The following is a 27,204-nucleotide window of genomic DNA, read 5'->3' on the forward strand; positions in this document are numbered from 1 at the left end:
AATCAGAAATTGTGACAACAGCCCTGCAAGGCGGAACACTCTTGCTATATACCCTCCCATGTTCCTCAGATGACAATAGGGATGTTCTGTTCTACATCAGTATCACTGCCAGTTAGTTGTATTTATTGATTAGTACTTGACCAGGAGGAAATGATCAAGCAGTGATACCGATGTAGAATAGAATGTGGGTGTTTTCATCTGAGGAACGTTGGCGGGTATGTTGTTATCCTTGCATGGGGGGCTGAAGTGAAGGGAGGGGTAGCTACCCTAAGGTGAGAGTGGGGAACCTCAGGACCAAGGTCAGAATGTGGCCCTTTGGGCTTCTCTATCTGGCCCTTGATACACACTGCCATACCCACTGCACCAATTTTGCCTTGCATCCTCCTCAAATGTTCTTGTCTGGCCTGGAATGTGTCCTTGAATTCTGATTCTTGCTTCCCTGGGTGGAGGTGTGTGAAGGCCGCTTTCCAAAGGTAAAATTCGCATTTGTTGCTGCACCCACTCTGCCCACCCCAGGAGGTTGCCCGGCAGTACAGTAGCCCTCTGGCTGAAAATGTCCCCCACACTCACGTCCTTAAGATGAACCTCAGCGTTCATGGTGAAAGCAACATGCTCCATCTCACGGAAAGTTCCAGAATCAATGGGAGGCCCAGCGCCCCCTGGTGGAAGGAGAAGAAGCCATGGAAGTTTCCTCTAGATGGGTCTAGCCGTGGCCTGCTTCTTCATTGCGCCCTTATGGGGAAAATGAGATTTGGAGGACCGGAGAGAAGGGTGTGCTGGCAAGCAGACCAAGGAGCGGGAAGCGCTTAAACCCAGGCCTTGACATGGCTGCCCCACTCCTTGGCGCAGCCGCACAGCCCCCCATCTTCGCACCACCGCCACTTCACGCCCTTGTACACGGCCCGGGCCCAAGGCTGGAAGCACAGGAAGAGGCGGAGGCGCCTGACCAGGCCGCAGTAGATGGCCATAGCCACCACGATCAGCGGAGACATGATGACGAAGCCGAGGATGATCAGGGCGGAGGAGCTGTTGTCGTCCAGGATGGTCTTGCAGTAAGAGGCTGTGGAGTGGAGCACCTGCAAGGGGGTGGAGAGAGAGCGAGTCAAAAGCTGAGGCTGACATCGTGGGAAGGGGAAAGAATCGGGACCAGGGCAGTGTTATCCATGCCGCTTATGGAATCATAGGGTCGTAGAGTTGGAAATGTTATCAGAATTCTAAGGTCTCAAATATAAATTAATTGTTCATAAATGTACAAGGCGAACAGCAATCCTGAAGCCATTTTGACTCTCCCAAATTGACCTCAAATATTCCTCTGCAAGGAGAAAGGAAATGGGAAAGCCTCCCCATTGTCTTTTTCCTTGCAAATCCTGTCTTAAGGCTATATTTGTGTATGAATAGGGTGAGCCTGCGACCTGGATTCAGGAACTAAAGTGTTAACCATCACAAAAGGATGGCCAGGCTGCTCAGGTAATGCAATCAGTGACCATTATCGGGTATCCTGGCAGACAGGATTTCTGCTGGAGACTGCCTCCTTCTGTGATGTAGGTATGATGTTTTGGGGGGTGGTCTTGGGCTACAGGGTAGGCAATTCAAAAGTCTATATAAGGGGCTTGCGCACCATTGTTTAGGGTTCTCTTCCCTCCTGTGTGTGGTGAGTGGGGACCCTGTTGCAACAGTTCTTTGAATAAAGATCAGGCTTACTAGCCGCTTTGCTTCTCAATATTCTCTGGTTGGCCTCTGTTATATTCTCCTACTGATAGGGAACCCACTTAAGGACTCTATATGGGCTTCAGAATACCCCATAAGGGAAAAGGAGCAGTTTTTTCTTATAAGAGAAGGTACCCTGAGGGTCATCTAGTCCAACCCCCTGCAATGCAGGAATACGCAGCTTTGCCTTACGGGGATTGAACCCGCAACTTTGGCGTTCACAGCACCACGTTCTAACCACCTTCACTGTACTTGCTCTTTGGCGCCTGCTAGAAACATTCCTGTTTAGACAAGCCTTCCCAGCTGCTTATCAAGTTATGCTAATTTTAATCTGTTTTAGTATTTTAACTTTTGAAGCGCGGCTGTAACTTTCATTGATTTTACTGATTTGTTTTTTGTAGAGGTTGGTTGGTTGGTTTTTTGTTTTTTGCAATCAAGCAGTGTATAAATTATACAAAATGAACAAGTAAATCATTACCACAACAAATAATGTGTGCTCCACTTCTGCAACTTGCTATTGGCCACATTCACACCATACATTTAAAGCGGGGGGTGGGTAGCACTTCCAACAGCCTTGGCTGTTCTGGGTTTGTTGCTTAAGACCTGAGAGGACCAGGGTTCAAATCCAGTGTGGCATAAAAGTTAGAGTGACAGGCTATGACCTGGGAAAGACCAGGGTTCGAATCCCCACTAAGCCATGAAATTCATCGGGTGACCTTGGGCCATCTCTTAGTCTAGCCTACCTCACAGGGTTGTTGTGAGGATGAAATGAGGAGGAGGAGGAGAACCGCATACACCACCTTGAGCTCCTTGGAAGAAAAATGTCGTCTATAAATATAATAAACAAGCAAACAAACAAACAAATCCCCCACGCAACCATGAGGAAATAGGGAAGAGGAGAATTATAAACTCCTACCTGGAGATGCCAGGGATTGAACCTGGGGCCTTCTGCATGCAAAGCAGATGCTCTTCCCCTGAGCAGATAATAGTCACTCTAATAGCCACCACTGTGCTCACCGAAAATTAATTTTCAGCTGTTAATTTTCGCCATTTGCAAAGCATTCATTTCACTCAGTTCTGCCCACTCCTTTCACTGCTTCTCTACACCCTGATGTCAAAAAGGTGGTGTTATTTGTGTCTGACGCCCTCTCTAGGTTAATTAATACTGAACAGATACTGTTAGAGCCAGAGGGGAGGAAAAGAAATGAAGTTTGATGTTGGAGGGGAAGGATGAGACTCAACCGATGAGCAAGGGTGAGGGGCAATCTGAGTGGGATGACGCTCCTTCTTCCCTCTGTGCCAACCACATCCCTCTCTTTTGCCAATGAAAAGGCAGCTTCAAGAGGTAGCATTTATACCCGGCCAAGCAGGAAATTAGAAATTAAACAAGCTTGCAACAAACTGCAGCTCCAGCTCAAAGCTGATGCTCTACACAGTACTGTGGAACCAGGGGTGCTTCTGAATATCATTTGCTGGGATCTCCAAGTGTGCTTGTGGTCTTCCCATTGAGGCATCTGGTTGGCTACAATGAACCCAGGATGCTGAACTCAATGGGCCTTTGGCAAGAATTTCTGAGGTTCCCATGATCCTAGCAAACACATGAAATTACCTTTGGCCATGTCCAATCATCAATCTGTTTAGCCGGGAACTGGCAGTGGCTCTCCAAGGATTCAAGCACAAGACATTCCCAGCTGTACTGAAGAACCAGTGTGATCTCATGGTTAGCGTGCCGGATTAAAATTTGGGAGTCGTGGGTTCATCCTACCCACTCCAACCAGGAATCTTGCTGGGTGGCAGAGAGAGAATCAGAATCAGAAACCAAAGAGGAGGGAGGCCAAGAGACAGAGATGAATCAGGCTGGTGAAGATGCCAGGGCGTTTCCCCCTCCTGCTGTGACCAGTTCCCCTCCCACCCCCACCCACCCCAGTATCCCAGGACTAGAAGAGGTTTGAAGAGGGCAGAGGAGAGACAGGAGTCTCAGATTGCTTTTGGAGGGTACCTGGGAGAGGAGGGGATTTAGGCAGCTGTCTTCAGCCTTCATAACTGCCTCCTTGAGGCAAGACCTACCAATAAGAGTTAACCTTATTTACTCCGTGTGATTTATTGCTGGCTGGCTCCATCACAATGTTCCAATGAGGGAGAACCTCTAGAATAGGTGGAAATCAGGTCCAGTTAGGAGCATGGCCCGGGCAGGGACTCTCAAGGGCCAGGCAGAGGGCCACATTTGACCTCACCCCCAGACCTGAGGTTCACCACCCCTGCCTTAATGCTCCAGGATCCTACCCCACAAGCCCGTCATCATGGAGTCGGGTTTCTCAGCATGACAAGCATTCCTCGTTCAAAAAGAAAACCAGGAGGGGGAAATAAGTGAGGTTATATGAGCCATTGTTCCCCAAGGCTTATCCATCGACTTCCATCTCATAAAGGGAAATGAAATGACAAAATGAAACTGCCTACAGATTGAGTTCCCATGTGCCCGCTCTGCCTCTTCTTTTTTTTCCCTCAACAACCCCCTGTTGTATATTCAATCTCCAGCCTGCCAGCCTGCCCTGATAAATTGCCGAGAGAAGCTAGCAGTCATCAGATTAAAGGTTTAATTATCCATTATGTCTGCCTGGCCTGGTGACAGCTCCTCAAGCTCTTGCCCAGGGAACAGGCCGCGGGAGATTCAGGTGACAGCTCTCACCTGGATGGCTTCCCAGTTCTGCTCAAGGGGACTTGGGGGTTTCCTCAAAAGGGTTTGAGAATTGGCCAGCACAATGGCATTAAAGTCTCTATGCGTCATAGTTCAGTAATAGAACACCTACATTGCATGCAGAAGGTCTTGGGTTCAATCCTGGGCATCTCCAGGTAGGGCTGGGGAATATCCCTCTCTGAAACCCTGGAGAGCTGCAGTCAGTCAGTGTAGGCCAGGCATGGCCAAACTTGACCCTCCAGATGTTTTGGGACTACAGTTCTCATCATCCCTGACCACTGGTCCTGTTAGCCAAGGATGATGGGATTTGTAGTCCCAAAACATCTGGAGGGCCAGGTTTGGCCATGCCTAGTGTAGGCAATACTGAGTCTGCAAACAGCTGCCCCCTCCTCTTCAAAAGTAGAGTGTGGGTATCTAACTGTTGGAGATGCAATAGGGATAATGCTTCTCTAAAACCTATGTTTTTTCATTGTCCTATATTGAAAGATTTTTGGCAGAAGGTAACTGAAACCATCAACAGAACTGTACGGAACAACCTTACATTTACATAGCAAAATATCCTCTTGAATTATATACCCAGCACATGGAACCTTACAAAAGGACAATACGAGTGGACTCTCCGTGCCTTGACCACAGCAAAAAGACTGACACTGATAAAGTGGAAAAATAAAAATGCGGCTCCCTTCTACGATTGGATTGAAAACTTATACAAACTCGCAAACTATGAACAACTTGCATATAAACGCAGACTTGCCATGGACAAATTCAATGATATTTGGAATCCATTCTTACAAATACTGTTAACAGGTTAAGATCTGGTACAGTAACAACCTTGTAAAATATACATCCCCTGCTGTGATTTTACCTGCTGTAAAACTATCCAAACCTCCCGTTTGGAGTTTGAGTTTCCAAGTAGTAACAGTTTGAGTTTCCAAGGGGAAAGGCAGGATACCCCGCAAGGTCAGGGCAGTGAGGAGGACACGGCAGTGAGAAGGAGTTGGGTGTATTTAACCTGGAGAAGAGATGGCTGAGAGATGATACAATCACTATCTGCAAATATCTGAAGGGCTGAAGATGGAGCAAGATTGGTCTGCTGCTCTAGAGGGCAGGACCCCAACCAACAGATTCAAATGACAAGAAAGGAGATTCTGATTAAACATTAGAAAGAACTTTCTGGTGGGAAGAGCTGTTTGATAGTGGAATGGTCTAGGTCGGAAGGTGGTGGACTCTCCTTCATTGGAGGTATTTAAACAGAGGCTGGATGGCCACCTGTCAGGGATTGTTTAGCTGTTATTCCTGTATTGCAGGGGTTGGACTAAATCAGGCTTCCCAACCTGCGGCCCTCCAGGTGTTTTGGCCTACAACTCCCATGACCCCTAGCTAACAGGACCAGTGGTCTGGGATGATGGGAATTGTAGTCCAAAACATCTGGAGGGCCAAAGGTTGGGGTTGCCTGCACTAAATGACCCTTGGGGTCCCTTCCAACCCTAAAATTCTATGATTCCACCATCCCTAGGGATAATGGAGAATCCCAACAGAAACAGAGAGCCAGTGTGGTATAATTGAGTGCTGCTGGAAGAAGACTTGGGAGACCAGGGTTTGAATCCTCACTCATCAATGCAGCTCACTTGGTGACTTTGGCTATGTGCGCCACCTTGAGCTCCCTGGAAAAAAATATGGGCTGTAAATCCAATAAGTAAATAAACATCTGATTTTCACTTATTCATTCCATGTCTGCACCAGAAATCAATCCAGCAAATACAATCAGTGACCACTGTTATTGTTCGTTCCAGTATGCAAATACGTAGTACATAATTGATTGCACTCCCCCTCGCTGCCCATTTGCACTGTGTTTCCTTTGCAACGAGATGAATGGGGTGGAATAATGTAAAGGCTACGTAATTAATCACGTGGCTTTGCTGCAGCCAACAATGAAGTGAATAGTCGACTTTTTGGCAGAAGGCGGATTGCAGTGGAATGGAAACACTGCTCCATGTCACGAATGGAAAAGGATGCCTTCCTCCAACTACCGATACCACCCCTCTATACATTGCCTTCTGCTGCTTGCTAATTGAAAGGTTTGATGCCCTGCCCATCAGAGCCTATCCGCCTTTTGTCTTGCCTGCCCTCTTGTTCCGTGGCCAGTGTGCCTACGCTTCGCCTTCAGCTGCAAATCACGCAGGGCAAAGAAACAGATGCCGGCTTTATGAGCAGCGCTTTATGACTCAGCCTGAAATTAAAACTGTCTGAGTCCAAACAAGGCTGCTTGCTGCTGCTGCTGTTTCTTTTGTCACCCAAGAGGCCGGTGAGAAATGGAAATTCTTGTCTTGTCCCAAAACAAATGAAAAAGGGCTGTAATATTTGTCCTCCTGCAGGAGAGGTTGCCGAATGGGCTCGCATTGATTTGAAAGGCGTCCGCAGCGCCAGGATATTGGATGTTGCAAGGCAGGGGGGGAAATTCCGGAAAGGGCAGCTGAAAAGGATCAAGGAGATGGCGCAACCCCCTGATGCAGAAAGGTTGCAGCGTTTGTGCCTTTTCAGCTTAGAGAGAAGGAAATGAAAATGACTTAATGGAGCAATTTCTCAAACTTTCTCCCTTTTTTGGAGTCCCTGCCCATAAGAACGCAAGCAGAGCCTGCTGGATCAGGCCAATGGCCCATGTAGTCCAGCATCCTGTTCTGACAGCAGTTCTCACAGAATCCATCAATGCAGTGTTTAAAGTTCTCTTGCTGATGCCACGACGTCTAATGAGAACTATTTTCCATTGCGTGTTTGAGAAACGGACGCCGAGGCCATTCATCCTGGCAAGAGGTTTCGTCAATAGCTATGAGCTGCCCTTGCTAGAAAAGGGAAAGGATGAAAGTCATCAGCCAAAAGGGAGCCCTTTTCAAAAAGCCAAGTGGTGATGACTGTTTTCCCCCTTGTTAGCTGAGCCAGGCTGGATCAAAGAAGAAAAAAAGCCAAACTGAAATGCGAAAGGGTAAGCTAGCATCCTTAAGGGTAGACAGCCAGGACCCGCTTCAGAAGATCTCCCCTTGAGACTCTGAATGGTGCATCAAAGCTAGTCTTGATTGATAGGTAGGAGCAGCAGGGCAAGCTCCTTGAAAGTCTGCCCCCAGCTGGTGAGAAGGGGCAGCACTTCAGAGACACTTTACTAATGAGGCAAATTCATAACCAGTGGCAGATGTGGCCCAAATGCCTATTTCGCATCGTGTTTCCTCGTGTTTCTGCTGCTTCTTTCCTCAGCTAACCTGCGTCAACAGTTTCTTGGTGGCTCTGGTCAATTCCTCTGTTACTTGATTTTATTCAGGGGTGCTGTCAGAGGGTCGTCGTGGCTACTCTAGAGTAACTCCGCTTTTGAGTCCAGTTTGTCCTTAAAGACTTTTATTGCGCAAGATATTTACAGTGTAGAGGGCATATAAAGGGCCCCATTACCTTCAGTAGCTGAGGGCCTCATCAAACCTAAATCCGGCCCTGGTGTGTGTGTGTGTGTGTGTGTGTGTGTGTGTGTACATAACTAGATTAGATAGATCAGGCACCCCCAAACTTCGGCCCTCCAGATGTTTTGGCCTACAATTCCCATGATCCCTAGCTAACAGAACCAGTGGTCGGGGAAGATGGGGGTTGTAGTCCAAAACATCTGGAGGGCCGAAGTTTGGGGGTGCCTGGCTTAAAACATCCCGAATCAGAAGCCGGCAATGGCGTACATCTGTTCCTACGTCAGCAAAGTAGTCGGGGCACCCCAAAACGCCACCCCCTTGACCTGCGTCGCGGCGCTCTCCTTAACTCTTGTGCCAGAAGGAGCGATGCCCTCTCCGTTTCCTCCCTGAGCGGTCAGTGACAGGGCTCTCCAGCATCCCTGAGCTCCTGCCTGCATCTCTCTGCCCCCCCGAGCTTTCCCATAGTTCCTCACTCTGATTTCTCTCTCCCTCCGAGTCTCTTCCTCCCCCTCTGGCTGCTTCAGACCCACTGCTGCTCTCTGTGCTTGGCGATTTGGACGTCAGGATGATGGGGGCTGGCTCCCTTTAGGGAGCGAGTCACCCTTACAGGTGCCAACTGCAATAAAATATTTGGGGGGGGGGGGCACATAATAGATCACAAGATGGGATGAGAGTGTGGCAGCACTGGGAGATTTTTCCTGACGTCTCCTGAGGAGACTCCTGTTGAGAAACATCCCAGCTGCTAAGCCCTGCACAAACTGTGAGCTTCTCTAGCCATCCGGGGTGGTGGGGGGTTGAGGCATGACTTGGTTAGAGAGGTTGCTGGGGGGGGGGCAGCAGGCAAGATATAAGACCCTAATAAGAGCTCTATCTAGTCCAGCAATGTGTTCTCACAGTAACCAAGCAGATTAATTAATTTGTTTGCTTGCTCGTTGCATTTATATCCCACCTTTTTCTCCAAGGAGTTCAATGTGGGGTACATGCTTCCCCCCTCCCCGCCCTCCTCATTTAATCCCCACGATAACCCTGCTGCGAGGTAGGTTAGGCTGAGAGGCTTGCCTCAGGTCATCCAGTGAGTGGGGATTCGAACCCTGTGCTCACAAGTCCTGCTTTCTCATTCTAACCACTATGCCACATTGGCTCTCATTGGCTCTCAGTGTAAATTTCCATTTGCATACCAGACTGGTTTCCACACTCTGCTCACAAACGCCTTCTCTGTTGTCTGTCCTGGCAAGCAAGAGGCACTGTGGGGGGTTTAAAGGCACATTCCAGTCAGGCCAAAACACTCGAGGAGGGTACGAAACAAGAGCCAGTGAGGGGTGAGGCCAGGGGACAGTTCTGAGGTCACCCCGAAGGCACAACAGGCGTGCTTTGTGTGGGGCTGTCATAGAATTATAGAATTCTGGGGTTGGAAGGGATCTTGAGCATCCTCTGGTCCAACCTCCTGCAATGCAGGAGTCTCAGCTAAAGCATCCAAGACAGATGGCCATGCAAATAGTGCAGGATGCAGAGGCCGCACTGGTCCCAGGAGCAGGCTACTGGTGGCATATTACTTCTCTGCTGGTCATCACTTTGGGCAGGTTCAAGGTTCTTGTGTTAATCACCTGGGCCCAAGGGGTGCCTCGATGGCCACCTGATTCCTTATTCTCCACCTCGGTCATTGAGATCCCCTGGCTCCCCACACTCCTGAGGTTCAGTCAGCCTTTACTGGCGTTGAAGGCAATGCCCTGTGGAACTCCCTGCCAGTTGAAGCTGGGCAAGAATGATCTTTGCCTTATCTTTTTGCTTCTCTCGGAAAACTGTGTTACTCAAGCAGGACTTTGAAATGTGATTTCCGCTTTTCCCCCAACCAGTTTTCAATTGATTTAAATATATATATATATATCTTGTAATTTTGCACATTCTATGCGGTCTTGCAGTATTTTTCATGAACAGCATGGTCTATAAATATCTAAATAATGAAATGAAATGAAAAGGGTCTGGAAAGGGGCCCAGAAGAAAAGAACAGATGAGGAGAAAAGGCGGCCTTGCAGGCATCTTGACTGATTCCTTTTCAGGGCTGCCTACTTTAGCCATTAGTCCAGCGAAAGGATCTGCTCATCAGGCAGAGCCTATTGCAGGGAGAGAGGAAAGCTTTCTCCTTCTTCGCCACCCTCTGCTTTGAAAATGGCAAAGGAAAAAAAAAGAAAGAAAAGCCCAAAAGCACATCGAGAGAACATTATTTAGTGGACAAAAGCCAAGGTTTGAATAACCCTTTTCGAGCAGGGTGGTCTGTTAGAGAGAGAATCAGGCAGGCTTTGAGAGCGGAGCTGCTAAATGGAGGGGGGGCTTTGGTTGACGTCCATCCCCCCCCCTTGCTAAAGTGGTTGGTGGCTTTTTAATAAAATAAAAAGGAGAAGGAAAACTCAGCAGCAGGCAAGCCTAAAGAAAAGAAAAGAATTATCCAGCAGTTCCCAAACATTTGTGGGCCACTGTCCCCTTGGCTCCATAAACTCATCTCCAGCCAATGCCCCCTACCCAATAAAAAGGGATTGTTCAGAATAACAGTTTAAATGACCAACTAAGGAGCTACCGGTAGGAGACAAGGGACAAGGAAGAATGAGCAAAGAGAGCCAGTGTGGTGTAGTGGTTAAGAGCGGTAGTCTTGTAATCTGGTGAACCGGGTTCGTATCTCCGTTCCTCCACATGCAGCTGCTGGGTGACCTTGGGCTAGTCACACTTCTTTGAAGTCTCTCAGCCCCACCCACCTCACAGAGTGTTTGTTGTGGGGGAGGAAGGGGAAGGAGAATGTTAGGCGCTTTGAGACGCCTTAGGGTAGTGATAAATCAGGATATCAAATCCAAACTCTTCTTCTTCTTCAAAGGGGAAAACCGTGATTTGGAGCTTGGGGGGCAAATCCAGAAATCAGGACCAAACAGTAGATCTAAAGGACGCAGCAGAGCTAGGAAGACTACTCAGTCTAAACACATGGCCTTTAATGGTCCTTTCCGAGGTGCGATCACTGTCTGAAACCCTGCAGAGTTTCTATCAGTCGGTATAGACCAGGCACGTCCAACAGGTAGATCGTGATTTACCGGTAGATCACTGGATGTCTGTGGTAGATCACTGCTAGATCACTGGCACCCAAAAAAAGCTCACCCCAAATTTTCCTCCTCCCTAAAAAAAGCTGAACAACTATGACCTGAAGCCCTAAACAAAAATGGGTCTCCCTCCCTCCTAAAAGAAGTTTGACCTAAACCCCCCAAAACAGGGCTTCCCTTCCTTAAAAAAACTCAACAGTTTTGACCTGAACCCCCCAAAAGGGGGTAGATCACTCCCACAGTCTCTTGGGAGTTGGCCACCCCTGGTATAGACAATACTGAGCTACTTGGACCCCCAGGTCTGACTACAAAGGCAGCTTCCTATTTCCCCCAAACATCATGCCACTTCTCCGGGAAGTTCCTCCAGCCCCCCTGAACATTTCTCTACACCTTTCTGGCTGCTTAACATTAGGCTTCTGGGATGTGCTGAGATGGTGGATGGGGAGATCTCCTGCATGACAGGTAATTAGGACCTATAAAATCTTGGAGAGCTTCCTTGTTCCTTGGAACACTGGCAGTAAACAACCCCAACAAGGTAGGCGGTCTTGCTCCTCTGTGGCTGAGAAAATGTCAGCGCTAACAAATATCCGGAAGGAGGAAGCTAAAAAAAATAAAATAAAATTGTGGGGGGGGGGAGTGAGGGACGGACAGACCGTACAGATTGAAACAGCATTGAGCTATTCCCTTACTCTTTTGAGTGAAGAGAGAGGGAGCTGTGTTTAGAAGAGCTAATTGTGTTTGAAGGGAGGCATGGCTTGTTGTTGTTCTTTCCAGGGCCGGCTTGTCGTAGACCCCCGGTGGCGCAGGGCACCATGGTGCCGGCCCGCCAGGAGGGCGCCGCGAGCTGCGCCCGCCCGCTGGCCGGCCGGTCCACCGGTCCGCTGCGAGCGGCGCCCACCTGCTCACCGCGCTGGGAAACGGGGCGGGAGGGCGCCGGAGAGATCGCACTGTGCCTGCCCGCCCGCCCGCCGCGCAGCAGCACCGCGCCCACCCGCCCACTGCGCCGGGAAACGGGGCGGAAGGGCACCGGAGAGATCCGGCGCACCATGGCGACAGGGGTGCTGAAGACGGCGCTGGTTCTTTCTACCCACTTTTCCTGCAGGTCAAAGAGGCGCAACAGGTTCTTGAAGCAGCTCTGAAACACCTGACCAACCTGTTCAGCCAAAGGCAAAAGTATGAAAGTTCTGCAGGGAAGGGGCAAGGGAAATTAAACTGGCCATCATCAACATACCTCTCTTTCTCTCTCAAGACATAAATAGATTAGGTAGGTAGGTAGGTAGGTAGGTAGATGGAAAGCTAGATTGATAGCAGACCCTCCAAGTGTCCCTATTTTCCAGGGATGTCCCTGATTTAGAGAAGACGTCCCGGTTTCTGATCTGATGCCAGAATGTCCCGCTTTTCCTTGTTGTTGTTTAGTCGTTTAGTTGTGTCCGGCTCTTTGTGACCCCATAGACCAGAGCACACCACCACTCCTGTCTTCCACTGCCTCCCGCAGTTTGGTCAAACTCATGTTCGTAGCTTCGAGAACACTGTCCAACCATCTCGTCCTCTGTCGTCCCCTTCTCCTTGTGTCCCCAATCTTTCCCAACACCAGGGTCTTTTCCAGAGAGTCTTTTCTTCTCATGAGGTGGCCAAAGTATTGAAGCCTCAGCTTCAGGATCTGTCCTTCCAGTGAGCACTCAGGGCTGATTTCCTTAAGAATGGGTAGGTGTGATCTTCTTGCAGTCCATGGGACTCTCAAGAGTCATCTCCAGCACCATAATTCAAAAGCTTTTCCTTAGGACGTCTCTATTTTCAATGGAGAAATGTTGGAGGGTATGGAGTTATCTGATCCCTGAGCCATCTGAAGGCAATCCTGTATGGGAATTTATGTTTCTATCTATTTTGGAAGCTGCCCAGAGTGGCTGGGGCAACCCAGTACGGTGTGTGGGGTACTCAAGGGTACTCAGTACTGGTAAGGTAAAGGGTAAAGGGACCCCTGACCATTAGGTCCAGTCGTGACCGACTCTGGGGTTGCGCGCTCATCTCGCATTATTGGCCGAGGGAGCCGGCGTATAGCTTCCAGGTCATGTGGCCAGCATGACAAAGCCGCTTCTGGCAAACCAGAGCAGCACACGGAAACGCCGTTTACCTTCCCGCTGTAGCGGTTCCTATTTATCTACTTGCATTTTGACGTGCTTTCGAACTGCTAGGTTGGCAGGAGCTGGGACCAAGCAACGGGAGCACAATTGGTTCCGGAAGTCTGTTCATAAACTGAAGCGTTCATAAACTGAAGCGAACTTTCCCATCGAAAGTAATGGAAAGTGAAAATCCGTTCCAGATGGGTCCGCGGCGTTCGTAAATCGAAAATTCATAAACCGAGGTGTTCATAAACCGAGGTTCCACTGTATCTGCACACACACACACACACACACACACACACACACACACACACACACACCAGGGCCGGATATAGGTTTGATGAGGTCCTAAGTTACTGAAGGTAATGGGGCCCTTCATATGTCCAGCTGTCCTTTGTCAACAACAAATTGTCACTGTTTTTTTGTGTTGAATATATGCTATACGGTAATTTATGGACCTAATAGGTATCTAAAGCCATTTGCCACTGTTGCTGTATGTAAGTTTTATTTTATTTGTTTTTTATCTTATATTTTGGAAATGTACATCCAGGTTTTTTTTCCTTTAATTTTTTTTTTGGGGGGTTGCCTAGTGGGGCCCTAAGTTATAGCTTGTTTAGCTTATACGTAAATCCAGCACTCTCTCTCTCACACACACACACACACACAGAGGTAGGAAACCAATATGGCTCCCAAGCTTCTCTGTTTGGCATTCAGGACTCTTCCACATCACACATCACATGGTTCAGTGGTAAAGCATCTGCTTCCCATGTGACAGGACCCAGTTCCATCCCTGGAACTCCAGACAGGCATGGGAATGTTCCCTGCTTGGAATCCTGGACACTACTGAGCTAGATACCATACCCTCCAACATTTCTCCAGTGAAAATAGGGGTGTCCTATTCTATTATTATTATTATACCCTGCCTAACTGACTGGGTTGCCGCAGCCATTCTGGGTGGCTTCCAACTTACATAAAAACCTAATGAAATTATACAGGGCTGCCTTCAGATGTCTCCTAAAGGTTGTATAGTTACTTATCTCCTTGGCTCGATGGAAATAGGAACGTCCTAAGGAAAAGTGGGACATTCCGGGATCAAATCAGAAACCGGGATGGCTTCTGTAAATCCAGGACTGTCCCTGGAAAATAGGAACACGGATGGTCTGAGATACTGCAGTATACGAAAGCTTCCTATGTTCCTATATCTTCAGGGAAAGGCCGTAGCTCAGTGGCAGAGCATCTCCTTTGCATGTAGAAGGTTGCAGGTTCAATCCCCGGCCTTTCCAGGGAGGGCTGAGAGTATCCCATATTTGAAGATGGCAATACTGAGCTAGATAGACCAACTCAGCATAAGGCAGGTTTTCATGTTCCAAAGGAACTGAATCAGGGAAATAGAGATCTCCCCACCCTTTGTAAACCCCGTGTATAATCAGAAATGGCTGGTTTGGTTATCGTAAGGAAATTTTCATTCACGCGGAAAACAAGCAACGCATGCAGCCACTTCTCCGCAGGGACTGATTGCCGCAAAACCCATCTCATTTGTTCATTTTATTAGCCAGCGACACTCTTGGATGCCCAATTGAGCAATCTGCCTCCTCCATGATGGCAAAGGCAAAGCCATCTCAAGGAAACGACCACAACCGTCTCCCAGGCGAGGGCTAGATCTGCAGCAGCAATCAATGCACAATTAATCTCCCGATCAACAAATTGCACTTTCGGCCCTGTAGGAGAGCCTGCTTTTCAAGCTATATGGGGCCACACAAACGGCTTTCCCTTAACCCTTGATCCCAGGGTTTGCTCACGAAACAAAACCGCACACTGAGGCCGTTGAAACACCTTCGTTCAGGCACTTTATTTAAGTTAGTGCCTCAAAGCTGCTTCGGTGCAGACGCTCTTAAATCAGTTCAAGAGTAACCAAAAAGATAAAAGGAGAAAGGAAGTCTTTAATCATTGAAGAGCTGCGGGCAGCTCCAGGGGCTTGAGAATTTGTGGGTGGGTGAGAGGCTGGAAAAGGATCCTGGTTTCGCCAGCACAGTCACTCTGCAAAGGGCACCTGAAGGAGGGGAAAGCTGGAACAGAGACCTCCCAGAGCCAGTGAAGGGCGTGGCTAATAATAATAATAATAATAATAATAATAATAATAATAATAAGTTTTTTGTACTCAGTCCACCTGACTGGGTGTCAGGCTTCAGGGAATCGGCTCCCCCCCCCCCTTGGCAGTAGATAAGCAGAACAAAGAGGAAGGAGTCTTCTTACCAGTTAGAAACTTTAATGATCACAGTGAGAGAACAAAGCATCTATTCCTTGGAATGAAGGTGCTCCCAATTAAGGGTTACACCCACTTCCTCCCTAGTCACCCACGTCACTACCCACTACCGTGTCTTGTAACCTGATCTCGCAACCACTGTGCTTTCTGTGCTGCCACCATATCTGCTCTTCTTGACCTTGGGCTGAGCAGATGAATACTTTCCAGAGACAGTGAATCTGTTAACCCTCTCTCTCCCAGTTCTTCTCCTCCTAGCTCTTCCCCGTCCAGTACTTCCCAGCTTCTGCCTTCTGAACTATGTCCCTCTGCAAACCACTGTTCCAAAACTATACTGTCCTCCTGCTCCTGGGAAGATTCAGGATCCCGATTAGGAGCAGGGGGAGGGGGAGGCACCCACCATTCCTCCTCAGTGCCACCCTCCTCAGCACGGTCCCTGACACTGGGTGGTGCGAGCCACTTTGGGCGGCTTCCAACAGAATATATACCAACACAACGGAGCATCACACATTAAAAGCTTCCCAATACAGGGCTGCCTTCAGGTGTCTATGGAAGGTCTTATAATATTTATCGCTTTGACATCGGAAGGGAGGGCGTTCTAGAGCTTGGGTGCCACTGCTGAGAAGGCCCTCTGCCTGGTTCCCTTAAACCTTGCTTCTTGCAGGGAGGGAACCGCCAGAAGGCCCTCGGAGCTGGACCTCAGTGTCTGGGCTGAATGATGGGGGCGGAGACACTCCTTCAGGTATAGATCAGGCCAAAGGCCCATCGAGTTCAGCACACTCTTCTTGCAGTGGCCAAGCAGATGCCTCCAGGAAGCCCACAAGCAGGCCCTGAGCACAACGGCAACTCTCCCCTCCTGCGGTTTCCAGCAACTGGAATTCCGAAGCGTTACTGCCTCCAACCATGGAGCAAGAGCATAGCCATCAACTCCCAACATCACGCTTGCTGGGTCAGACAAGAGTTGTAGTTCAACAATATCCCGAGGGCCAAAGTGTCCCTACTCCTGCTGCAGATTTAAGAAAAGCAAGCATGAAAGTCAGAGCCAGGAGATGTGGGGAGGAATACAAATTATTATGCTATACATCAAATTAAAAAAAAAGCCCACGAAAATAGCTTTGCAGTAATTACCAAACCTCTGTGACAATCTGGATAAATACAGTAACGTCTAGGCTGACAGGATCCTTCCCAGCGCTGATTACTCACCGCAGTTTTTTATTTTATTGTCACAATATTTCTCTCCATTTTCATGCCACCCTCAATTCCCTCCTCCTTTTTGCCAGCAGCTCTCCTGCTCTCCTGCTTTTGTCTGCGCTTGCCTGCACGCAGGCTGAAATCTCTTTAATTTCATTTTAATTAAGGCTGCTCCAAGCTAGATGCGGCCTCTGCAATTCGTCTATTCAATTAAACAGAGAAAGGAAGTGTGTGTGTGTGTGTGTGTGTGTGTGTGTGTGTGTGTGTGTGTGTGTAATATCCAACCACCAGCAGCAACCGCAGAAACAGAATCCACCCCATACCAGCAGATCCCAGAGCGCTGTGTGGGCTTCCTTCCCAGCCTCCGCTGGACAACCTGCAATTTATTCAAATTGACAAACTAATTTCGTTCTCATTAGGTATTCCGCACATGGGCTGTGCATGGATGCACACCTCTATGATTCTCCCGTTAAGGGGAGAGCTGAGAATATTTGGCTTCTTTTTTCCCTTCATCATTCTGCCTTGGGGCTGCTGAGGAGCTTGTGCTTGCCGACTCAAGTTTTGATAGTCCTCAGATTCCTCCCCCCCCCTTGTACAACAGTTGCGGGGGGAAGATCAGGCTTCCCTACAAATGTGGCCCTCCAGTTTTCTCTCTTTCTCTGGCCCTTGGCCCTCTCTTCTCTCTAGGCCTTCTGGCAGTTCCCTCACTGTGACCAGGCAGAGGGCCTTTTTCGTAGTGGCACCTGCCCTGTGGAACACCCTCCCACCAGATGTCAAGGAAATAAACAACTATCTGACTTTTAGAGGGCATCTGAAGGCAGCCCTGTTTAGGGAAGTTTTTTTATGTTTGATGTTTATCGTGTTTTTTATATTCTGTTGGGAGCTGCCCGGAGTGGCTGGGGAAACCCAGCCGGATGGGTGGGGTATAAAGAACCTATTATTACGGTATTATTATTATTATTATTATCATCATCATCATCATCATCATCATCTAGGAGGCTCTTCTCATGTTAAAGGATTCTGAAGAGTATTCAAGGATAAACGCCGTCCCCCAACACATGCATCCTAGACCATGACATGATAGAAGTTTATAAGATTATGCATGGCATGGAGAACATAGATTAAGGAAAGCTTTCCCCCCTAGAACTCATAGCCTCCCTAGAACTCCTAGAACGTTAGATTTCAGGGCAAACAGAAGAAAGGACTTTGTCACGTAGTGAGTAGTTGAGCTATGGAATTTGCTTCCCCCAGGAAGCAGTGAAGGGCCACCGACCTGGATGGCTTTAAAGGGGATTGGGCAACTTTAAAGCTATTATCAGTGGCTACTGGCCATTATGTAGGGACGCAGGAGGCGCTGTGGGTTAAACCACAGAGCCTAGGGCTTGCCGATCAGAAGGTCGGCGGTTCAAATCCCCATGACGGGGTGAGCTCCCATTACTAGGTTCCAGCTCCTGCCAACCTAGCAGTTCAAAAGCACATCAAAGTGCAAGTAGATAAATAGGTACTGCTACAGTAAGGGCGTTTCCGTGCGCTGCTCTGGTTCACCAGAAGCGGCTTTGTCATGCTGGCCACATGACCTGGAAGCTGTACGCCGGGTCCCTCGGCCAATAAAGCGAGATGAGCACCGCAACCCCAGAGTCGTCTATGACCCCCAGAGTCGTCTATGACTGAACCTTTACCTTTGCTGGCCATTATGGCTATTCTCTGCCTGCTCGGTTGGAGGCTTCTGAATACAAGATGCTGGAAACCTCAGGAGAGGAGAGGGCCCTTGTGTTTGGGTTCTGCTGGAGGGTTTCTCATCAGGACATCTGTTTGGCTACTGTGAGAACAGGATGCTGGATTAGATGGCCCATGGACCTGATCCAACAGGCTCTTGTGTGTCCATTAATTTGCAACTCTACTCTTTGTTTGATACAGCCCAGTGGGGATTTACTTCCAAATCAACATGCATAGGACAGCACTGAGTCGGTGTGTTTACTCATGCTTTCCTGAGCCCTGATGATTTCCGTGGCATTATTTGCCAATAAAAGGGGAATCCTGCTCAGCATAAGGACGGACCAATCTATACATTTCCGTTTCTCATTTTTCCAGCCTTAAATCAGTTGATCAGATTTTTGCATCAGTTTGCAATTAATAAAGCAAAAAGTCCCCGTGAAAGTTCACCTGCATTTAGTGGCTTTAAAACGAGAACTAAGCCATATTTTTGTGTGCATGCACACACCCTTCTTCAAAGCCAAGTTTCAGCTTCTCACACCCCATCTAAGCCAGAGCTTTGGTCCTGCCAAGTTTCTGTAACCTAATGAACTGCTAGAACAGAAGAGTGTGGAGCCACAGAATGAGAAATGTCAAAACCACATCCTGCAAAAGGTGAGTGCATGCCGGCAAATTGGCGCTGTCCATTGCTAGCTGGTGCTGAAAACTTGAAGCGGTATTGGCTTTTTTCCAGAGCTCTGACTTCGACCATGAAAGCTACTTCATACCGGTAAACCCATTGGCTTCCAATGGAGACTGGCCCCTTAGTATGGTTAACTGGTCCACCAACCTCAGTCTGTCCTCAGCCAGCCCGCATTTGCTCGCCTTCTTACTTGCATCCAGACCAAAAGGATGGTGTTTGACCTCCTGAGTTTCAATGTTGCCTTGAGCAGCAGAACTAGAATGAGTTGCCTCTGCATATTAGTGGCTCTGACTCAGCCAATCATTGACTCTGGCTCCACCCACTGTTTGGGCTCCCTGCATTCTGCCCTGCCAGCCCACAATGGGCCCCAGCCAATGCTTCCTATATTATTTATTATTATCGTTATTTATTAAATTCATATATGGCCCTTCGTCCAAAAATCACAGGGCGGTTTACAGCATAAACATACAAAATGACACATATAATGATATGTTAACACAATGAAATTCAACACACTGGAAACCAAGCCATATTAGGAAGGGTTGAAGGAGTTGGTTATGTTTAGTCTGGAGAGGAGAAGACTGAGGTGATGTGATAGTCATCTTCAAGTATCTAAAGGGCTGCAAAATGGAGTATGGAGCAAGCTTGTTTTCTACTGCTTCGGGGGTAGGACCCGAACCAATGGATTTCAAATAACAGGAAAGGAGATTCCGACTAAATATTAGGAAGAACTTTCTGATAGCAAGAGCTGTCTTCCGAGCTATCCCATCCCAGTGGAATGGGATAGCTTGGAAGGTGAGGGACTCTCCTTCTTTGAAGGGACATTTTGAAGCAGAGGTTGGATGGCCCCATTCCCTTCTAGAAGATTTCCAAGGGCCGCATGGCAGTGGTGGGCAGGGCTAGGGGCAAAAGTGGGCAGAGGCACAAATGTAACTTTTATCTTTGCCATTTCAGCACAAACCAACACACACCTCTTTAGCCTCCATCCAGGCAAGCAGGAGGCTTTATCAGAGTCCAGCCTGGCAGGGCTGCTAGGGTATGTGGCTTGGGGAGTGTTCCAGGGGCCAGCTGGAGAGGCCTGGAGGGCCACACTTGACCCCCAGGCCTGAAGTTCCTCGTTCCTGTTTTAAGAAGCACTGCCTCCGAGCATGTTTTAGGCAAGGGAGGAGGCCACTGCCATCAACACTGCCTTCTCCATGATCGATACGCCTCTATGGTGTCTCCCGTTACCCAACATGTTCTTCCTAAACTAAAGCAGCGTCATGCTAAACTGAAAGCACCGAAAAAATGTTTTACAGAAGATATTTTTTTATAAAAGACCCACCATAACCTGTCAATAGGGACCCAGGTGGCGCTGTGGGCTAAACCACTGAGCCTAGGGCTTGCTGATCAGAAGGTCGGTGGTTCGAATCCCTGTGACGGGGTGAGCTCCCATTGCTTGGTCCCAGCTCCTGCCAACCTAGCAGTTCAAAAGCACATCAACATGCAAGTAGATAAATAGGAACCGCTATAGCGGGAAGGTAAACAGTGTTTCCATGTGCTGCTCTGGTTTGCCAGAAGCAGCTTTGTCATGCTGGCCACATGACCTGGAAGCTATACGCCGGCTCCCTCGGCCAATAATGATGAGCCAATAATGATGAGCGCGCCAATAATGATGAGCGCGCAACCCCAGAGTCGGTCACGACTGGACCTAATGGTCAGGGGTCCCTTTACCTTTTTAACCTGTCAATACAAGGAAAATGAAACCATTATTATTATTATTATTATTATTATTATTATTATTATTATTAGAATTTATATACCACCCTATACCCAGGGGCCTCTGAGCAGTTCACAGAATAAATTCAAGATATAAAACCACAAAATACCTAACAAAAATAAAAACAGCAACTCAATAGCCCCCCCCCCAAAAAAAAAACATTTGAAAGGGCATGGGATGTAAATCTGATCAACCAAAGGCCTGGTTAAAAAGAAACGTTTTTGCCTGGCGTCTAAAGGTGTATAATGAAGGCGCAAGGCGAACTTCTCTGGAGAGAGCATTCCACAGACGGGGAGCCACTGCAGAGAAGGTCCGTTCTCCTGTTGCCGCCCTCCAGACCTCTCGAGGAGGAGGCACATGAAGAAGGGCCTCAGAAGATGATCTCAGGGTCTGGGTAGGTTCATACAGAAAGAGGTGGGTGGTCCTTTCCCCCACCATTATGTTATTGGACTACAGCTCCCATCAGCTCTAGCCACTATAGCCAGTGAGTAGAGAGTGATGGGATTTGTAGTCCACGAACCTCTGGTGGGGCCAAGTTGCTGTTGGAACTCCCTGCCACTTTGGGGAGTAAGGTATGTGGCCTCCCACTGGAGCCTCTTTTGAATGCAAAGACTTGTCCTGGGGACACATGAAAGAATAACACATACTGTGGGGCACCTGGGAGTGTGCAGAGGGCACACCTTTTATCATTTAGTTATCACGTCCTGCCCGCCTCATCCATCCTTTTATAAATGTATGGGTAAAGTTAATGCAGGATTATACCACCCTAGGAAAAAATGCTTTGAGAACTTTATCAGCCATTCTAAGAACAGTTGGCCAAGGGTGGGAAATCTGTGCCTCTCAGATTTCAACTCCCATCAGCCCCAAATGGCAGAGCCCGTGGTATGGGATGATGGGAGTTGTAGTCCAGCTATAAAAGTAAAGGTAAAAGACCCCTGGGCGGTTAAGTCCAGACAAAGGCGACTGTGGTGTTGCAGTGCTCATCTTGCTTTCCAGGTCATGTGGCCAGCATGACAAAACCGCTTCTGGCGCAACAGAACACCATGACGGAAACCAGAGCGCATGGAAATGCCACTTACCTTCCCGCCACAGCAGTACCTATTTATCTACTTCCACTGGCATGCTTTCGAACTGCTAGGTTGGCAGGAGCTGGGACAGAGCAACAGGAGCTCACCCCGTCGCGGGGATTCGAACCGCCGATTTCCCAATCAGCAGACCCAAAAGGCTCAGTGGTTTAGACCACAGTTCCACCCGCATTCCTAGTCCAGCTATATGGGGCAGGGGAGCACCATGTTGCCTAACTCCCTGATGCAAGGTAAAGGGATTGGGCTTCCTAACCAGAAGCATCTGCAAGTCGCAGGTCACTTACCCGGGAATGGCACTGGAACCCAAAGTAGACCACCACGATGGTGGGCAGGAGCACAATGGCAAAGATGGCGGCCATCAAGAGGAAGTTCAAGAGGAAGGCCAAAGAGTTCATTGCTGCCACCAGGCATGTCCAGGCCCAGCAGCCACAGGTGCTACGGCGCTCCATGGGCAGCAGCTGATCATCCATGTTGTAAGGCGGAAGTCCCTTGATCATCCGCGATGTGTCAGACAGGCTGTCCATGTCATAGTCATCCATCTCCTGATCAGACATTTTTGAAAGGATCAAACAGTGCCCCCAGCCACTGAAAAATCTCTCTTTTCAAAAAATCCCCTGCTCTTTTCTGCCCTGGAACACCTTCGGAACAGAGAAAGTTGTTGCTAATGTAGGCTTCTCAAAAGAATCTGTGTAGGCTTCTTGGCAGGATCTGGCTGACCTCTGCTGGATTTGATGGGCTTTGGGTTTGGTCCAGCAATGCTGCACTTCGACGCAATTGGCCAACCCCAAGCATTAAATGGAACGGGGTGGAGAAGACCTACCAAGAGTCCTGGTGGACATTTCCAATGTCTGGTTGTCCCCCAGCCTCCTTCCCACAGAAGTTGATCTTTGCCCTGGGCTTTGTCCAGATCTTCTGTTCAAGCAGAGGTGCTCTAGCTGGAAGTTTGGGAAGAGAGGGAGAAGACACACATTTGAATGTGGGTTGTTGCAGGCATGCTTTCCGCTGGGATGTCTCGGTCTACAGGAGTCCCCGCACTGTTCTGTGACAACCCATGATGCTCAAATCACCTTCGACACAGCCTCTTCAGAAGGAGAGATCTAGCAGTCACCTTTGCAAGAATAAATCTTTGGACTTCAAATCATTCCTCCTCTCTCTTTCTCTCTCTTTTCTGCAGTTCCGAAAGGCAGAATTTCTCTCTGCAAAAGTTCTTTCCTTCTTTCCAAAATCCCCCGGAAACATCAGCAGACCAGATTCTTTGGTTTGTTCAAGGATCCCAGCGATGCACAGCAGTGATCACAGAAGGGCAGATCCTGAGTTTAATGGGAGGGTGTTGCATCTCCCTGCCTTTAGTCTACATCAGATGCTTCCTCACTGCTAGCCAGCTCCGATCGCTGTGCAGTGCTTCAGGGTTTGCAGGGAGTTTCATTGACTCTCTCGCTCTCCCCGACATCTAGCCAATCATTGGCAAGCGCTGCTCCTCAACCCCCCACTCCCCTCCCCAGTCAGCACCACTTACTAAACACAGTGCCATCAAACCAGGCCATTATGAACTCAAGTACACATATTGCAGAAAGAAAATAAATAGATCAGCATTTCGTTTTCATTTCACTTTTAATTTGTACACTGCCTTTCCATGTTGCTATACGCAAGGCAGCGAACAAGCCACAAAATCTGCAAACAAAGGTCACACATCTGATAACAATCCAATCCAAAGCAAATAAGTCACATGACTTTAAAATAAACACACATCAAATAAAGTAACATTCAACAATTCATTTCGAATGTAATAGTGCACAAGAACATTAATTCTCAAAATACCAGCAAATAAGAAACAGAAATTCACTCTTGGTGATTACAACAAATCATTACTAGACTGTAATTAAAAAAAAATAACAACCAAGTCACAAGACCTAAAAGACCGCAGTGCATAAAAGATCATGTAAAAAGATTGAGCTGAGCAACCAAGTCACACAGCTTATAAAATTACAAAGTGCACTTGCATAACTGGTCAGTTATGTTTGCCTTAACATCAGCTTGCATTAACAGTAAGAATAATCCAAGAATCCAAATTTAAACTATTATTATTACTACTATTACTACTATTAGAATTTATTTGCTGCCTTTCATGTCAAGAAGAAATATCACAGCAGTTCACAAACAAACAAAAGCCAGCTAACAAGGGTAAAATCAGTTCTGAAAATACAGCTACCCGTAAATAAAACATCTAGTAAAATAACTACCGTTACTTTACAACTTCCATAATTAAAACATGTCCATTAAAAAACATGTCATTAAAACAGTGTAACAGTTAACAAACAAAGCAGGAGACAGAATAGTGGAATGGTTGAGCTGGGAGGGACCCAAATCTAGTTCAACTCCCTGCAATGCAGGAATCACAGCTAAAGATTCAAGCCAGGAGATAAGGAGATAAGCAGGTGTGTCTTTAAGGGCTGGTGGGATGCCAATACTGATGAGGCTTTTTGCATTTTAGCTGGCAGGGCATTCCACAGCAATGGTGCCACCAATGAAAGAGCCCGCCTCTCTGTTACCGGTCATCATCAGGCTGTGGCAAAACAAAGTGGGTGCCAGCTGGGTGTCCAATAGATATCCAAACGAAATTGATTGTAAGATAGAATTGAGTGTTTTTGCCTGGCTGGAACATGCCCCTGAACTCTGATAGTAATTCTGGCTTGACTGGATGGAGGAGGAGAGAGGAGTGAACACAAGGACATAGGAAGCTATCCAACTAGCTTGGCATTCTCCACACTGACTGGCAGTGGTCCTCCATGGTTTCAGGCAGGGGACATTTCCAGTCCTGTCCAGAGATTTTGGGGATTGAACCTGGGACCTTCTGCATGCAAAACAGATCCCCTGCCATGCAAGTATGACCCTTCGCAAAGGAAAGTAGGAAGGTGCCTTCTCCAGGTGTTAGTCCACCTAGCTCAGTATTGCCTGCACTGACTGGCAGCAGCTCTCCAGGGTTTCAGACCAGAGGTCTTCCCCACTCCTAACTAGAGATAGAACCTGGGACCTTCTGCATGCAAAACAGGTGCTCTGATACGGAACTATGGCCATGTGTGAGTGCATGCAGAAACTTGCCTAGTGTACAAAACAAAACTAGGATGTCAAGCTGACAATGGGGTGAAGGAAATGTGTCCAGGGAATGGGGCGCTAATGGCATAGCTGCCAAGTTATCCCTTTTTTAAAGGGATTTTCCATTATGCTGAATAGGCTTCCTCGCGAGAAAAGGGAAAACTTGGCAGCTATGGCTAATGGAGTCTTGGATCCCACCATGCCTGCAGAATCTCACTCCATTTTTCGTCTTTTTCTTGCATCTTGATGTTGTTTACCCTCCAGCGTCAAGTTATGGCGGTGGAGATTGCCAAGTTATGGGGGTGGAAATGCAGCTTGCAAACCTGCCAGGAAGAAAGTAAAAAGACACTTTTTCTGGGAGCATGGAAAGTGTTCCTGCCAGACTTGTGTGAAGAGAACAAGAAAATATATGGAGGGGCTTTCATGGTCCCTCTGAATCTTCCCAGGAGCAGTGGGACAGTATAGATTTGGAACAGTGGTTGGCAGAGGGACATAGTTCATAGCTGGGAAGAGCTGGGTGGTGAACAGCTAGGAGAAGAAGAACCGGGAGAGAGAGAGTTAACAAACTCCGGTTCTCTCGAAAGTGTCCAGCCGATCAGTCCAAGGTCACAGAGATTGGATAAGGTAGGTGCACAGAAGGCACAGTGGTTGCGAGATCAAGTTGCAAGATGAGGAAGAGATGAGGGTGACTGGGAGGGGGAAGTGGGTGGAAACCTTAATTGGGAGCACCTTTACTCCGAGAATGAACTCTTTGTTCTTTCGCTGTGATCATTAAAATCACTTTAAATGGTAAGAGACTATTTTTGCTTTGTTCTGCTTATCCACAGCCAAAGGGAGGGAGGACGCCGCTTCCCTGAAGCCTGGCACTCTGACACTTTGAGGCGCAAACTGTGCTCGCCATTAATATACCTTGACACCTTGCTTGCGGGACCAAGGGCTGAGCCAGAGTCAGGATCGAGCTTAGTAATCGAGCTCTGTATTGTCTACAGAGACTGACCGGCAACAGCTCTCGAGGGTTTCAAGCAGGGATCTTCCCGAGCCCTACTTGGAGATGCTGGAGATTGATCTTGAGACCTTCTGTATGTACAACAAATGCTCCACCACTGAACAAGGATGGAGCTCACAGGTGTACGACTCATGGTCAGTCTTTGAAGCCAAGGCTTCCAAAACCCTCAGGTAACATGCCACCCACTTTGCGTCTGACAGACGGCAGTCTGCGCTGCCGCCTAGTTTTCCAAACTGTTGGCAGCAGAAGGCGGCAAGGCATTCCTGCGGTGCAGTGGGTCCATACATCTGGTTGTGAATAAGAAAGTTGGTGGTTCAAGCCCACCCAGGGGTGGGCAGGGTTCCTGCATTGCAGGGGGTTGGACTAGATGACCCTAGGTGTCCCTTCCAACTCTATGATTCTACGATCTATGGGGTGATCAGGTTGCCAGACCTCCAAGGGGAAATTTTCAAGTGGCTTTTATCCACAACCGCCGTGTTTAATATAGTCCGGAATGACAGAATAAACCCCATATGGCACCCTTAGCATGATAAACAGGAAAAAGGCCGCACAAAATGTTCTCTGAGATACACTTGTTCTCTGTCGCCCATAGCTGAGGATTAAAGTGTGTGTGTGTGTGTGTGTGTGTGTGTGTGTGTGTGTGTGTGTGTGTGTGTCTTTCATCTCCAGGGGATGGCTGCTTTGTTCACTCTGCCATAATCCCAAATGAGGAAAGGAATCATAGGGGTAGAGATGGAATATGAGGTCCCAACCAAAGAAGAATGGCAACTTAAACTATGGAATATGCGCACCTTGTAGATGTAACGTACAGAATAAGAGAACAAGAACAACATTCATTTAAAGAAGATTGGAAAATGTTTATTGAATATATTGGGAGGGGATGTGTACACTTAAAATTGTTGGCAGCATTAAGTTAATGCGTCTCCACCCCCACCGTTCAGCCCGGACACTGAGGTCCAGCTCCAAGGGCCTTCTGGCAGTTCCCTCCCTGCGAGAAGTGAGGTTACAGGAACCAGGCAGAGGGCCTTTTTGGTAGTGGCGCCTGGCCTATGGAACGCCTGCCCATCAGATGTCAAGGAAATAAGCAACTATCTTACTTTTAAAAGACATCTGAAGGCAGCCCTGTTTAGGGAAGTTTTTTATATTTAATGCTGTATTGTGTTTTTAATATTCAGTTAGGAGCTGCCCAGAGTGGCTGGAGAAACCCAACCTGATAATTTATTATTATTATTATTATTATTATTATTATTATTATTAGTTATGATGGATGTAATAATGGAATATTGAATGATTTAGATTATATAAAATTTGCAGGGATTTATGCTGTGTAAAATGAACCATGGAAAGAGAAGAAGGGAAGTCATTGATATTTT

The 27,204-nt window shown here is 47.9% G+C and overlaps 1 protein-coding gene across 1 annotated transcript; it reads right to left on the reverse strand.

Annotated features, from left to right (window-relative positions):
* Positions 1–806: 806 nt before the first annotated feature.
* Positions 807–22,286, reverse strand: TMEM88B (transmembrane protein 88B). Its single transcript, XM_035119765.2, has 2 exons — positions 22,017–22,286; positions 807–1,076 (listed from the first exon to the last, which is right to left on the reverse strand). The coding sequence occupies exons 1-2, from the start codon at positions 22,284–22,286 to the stop codon at positions 807–809; spliced, it is 540 nt and encodes a 179-aa protein (XP_034975656.1).
* Between the last annotated feature and the right edge of the window lie 4,918 nt (positions 22,287–27,204).

The sequence above is a fragment of the Zootoca vivipara genome, chromosome 6, assembly GCF_963506605.1.
Source record: "Zootoca vivipara chromosome 6, rZooViv1.1, whole genome shotgun sequence".
NCBI lineage: Eukaryota > Metazoa > Chordata > Lepidosauria > Squamata > Lacertidae > Zootoca > Zootoca vivipara.

Excerpts from the sequence above, each read along its gene's own strand:
- TMEM88B (XM_035119765.2), bottom strand. The coding sequence starts at position 22,286 with ATGTCTGATCAGGAGATGGATGACTATGACATGGACAGCCTGTCTGAC. Across the intron at positions 1,077-22,016 it reads GGTTCCAGTGCCATTCCCGG|GTGCTCCACTCCACAGCCTC; the intron begins GTAAGTGACCTG and ends ACCCCCTTGCAG.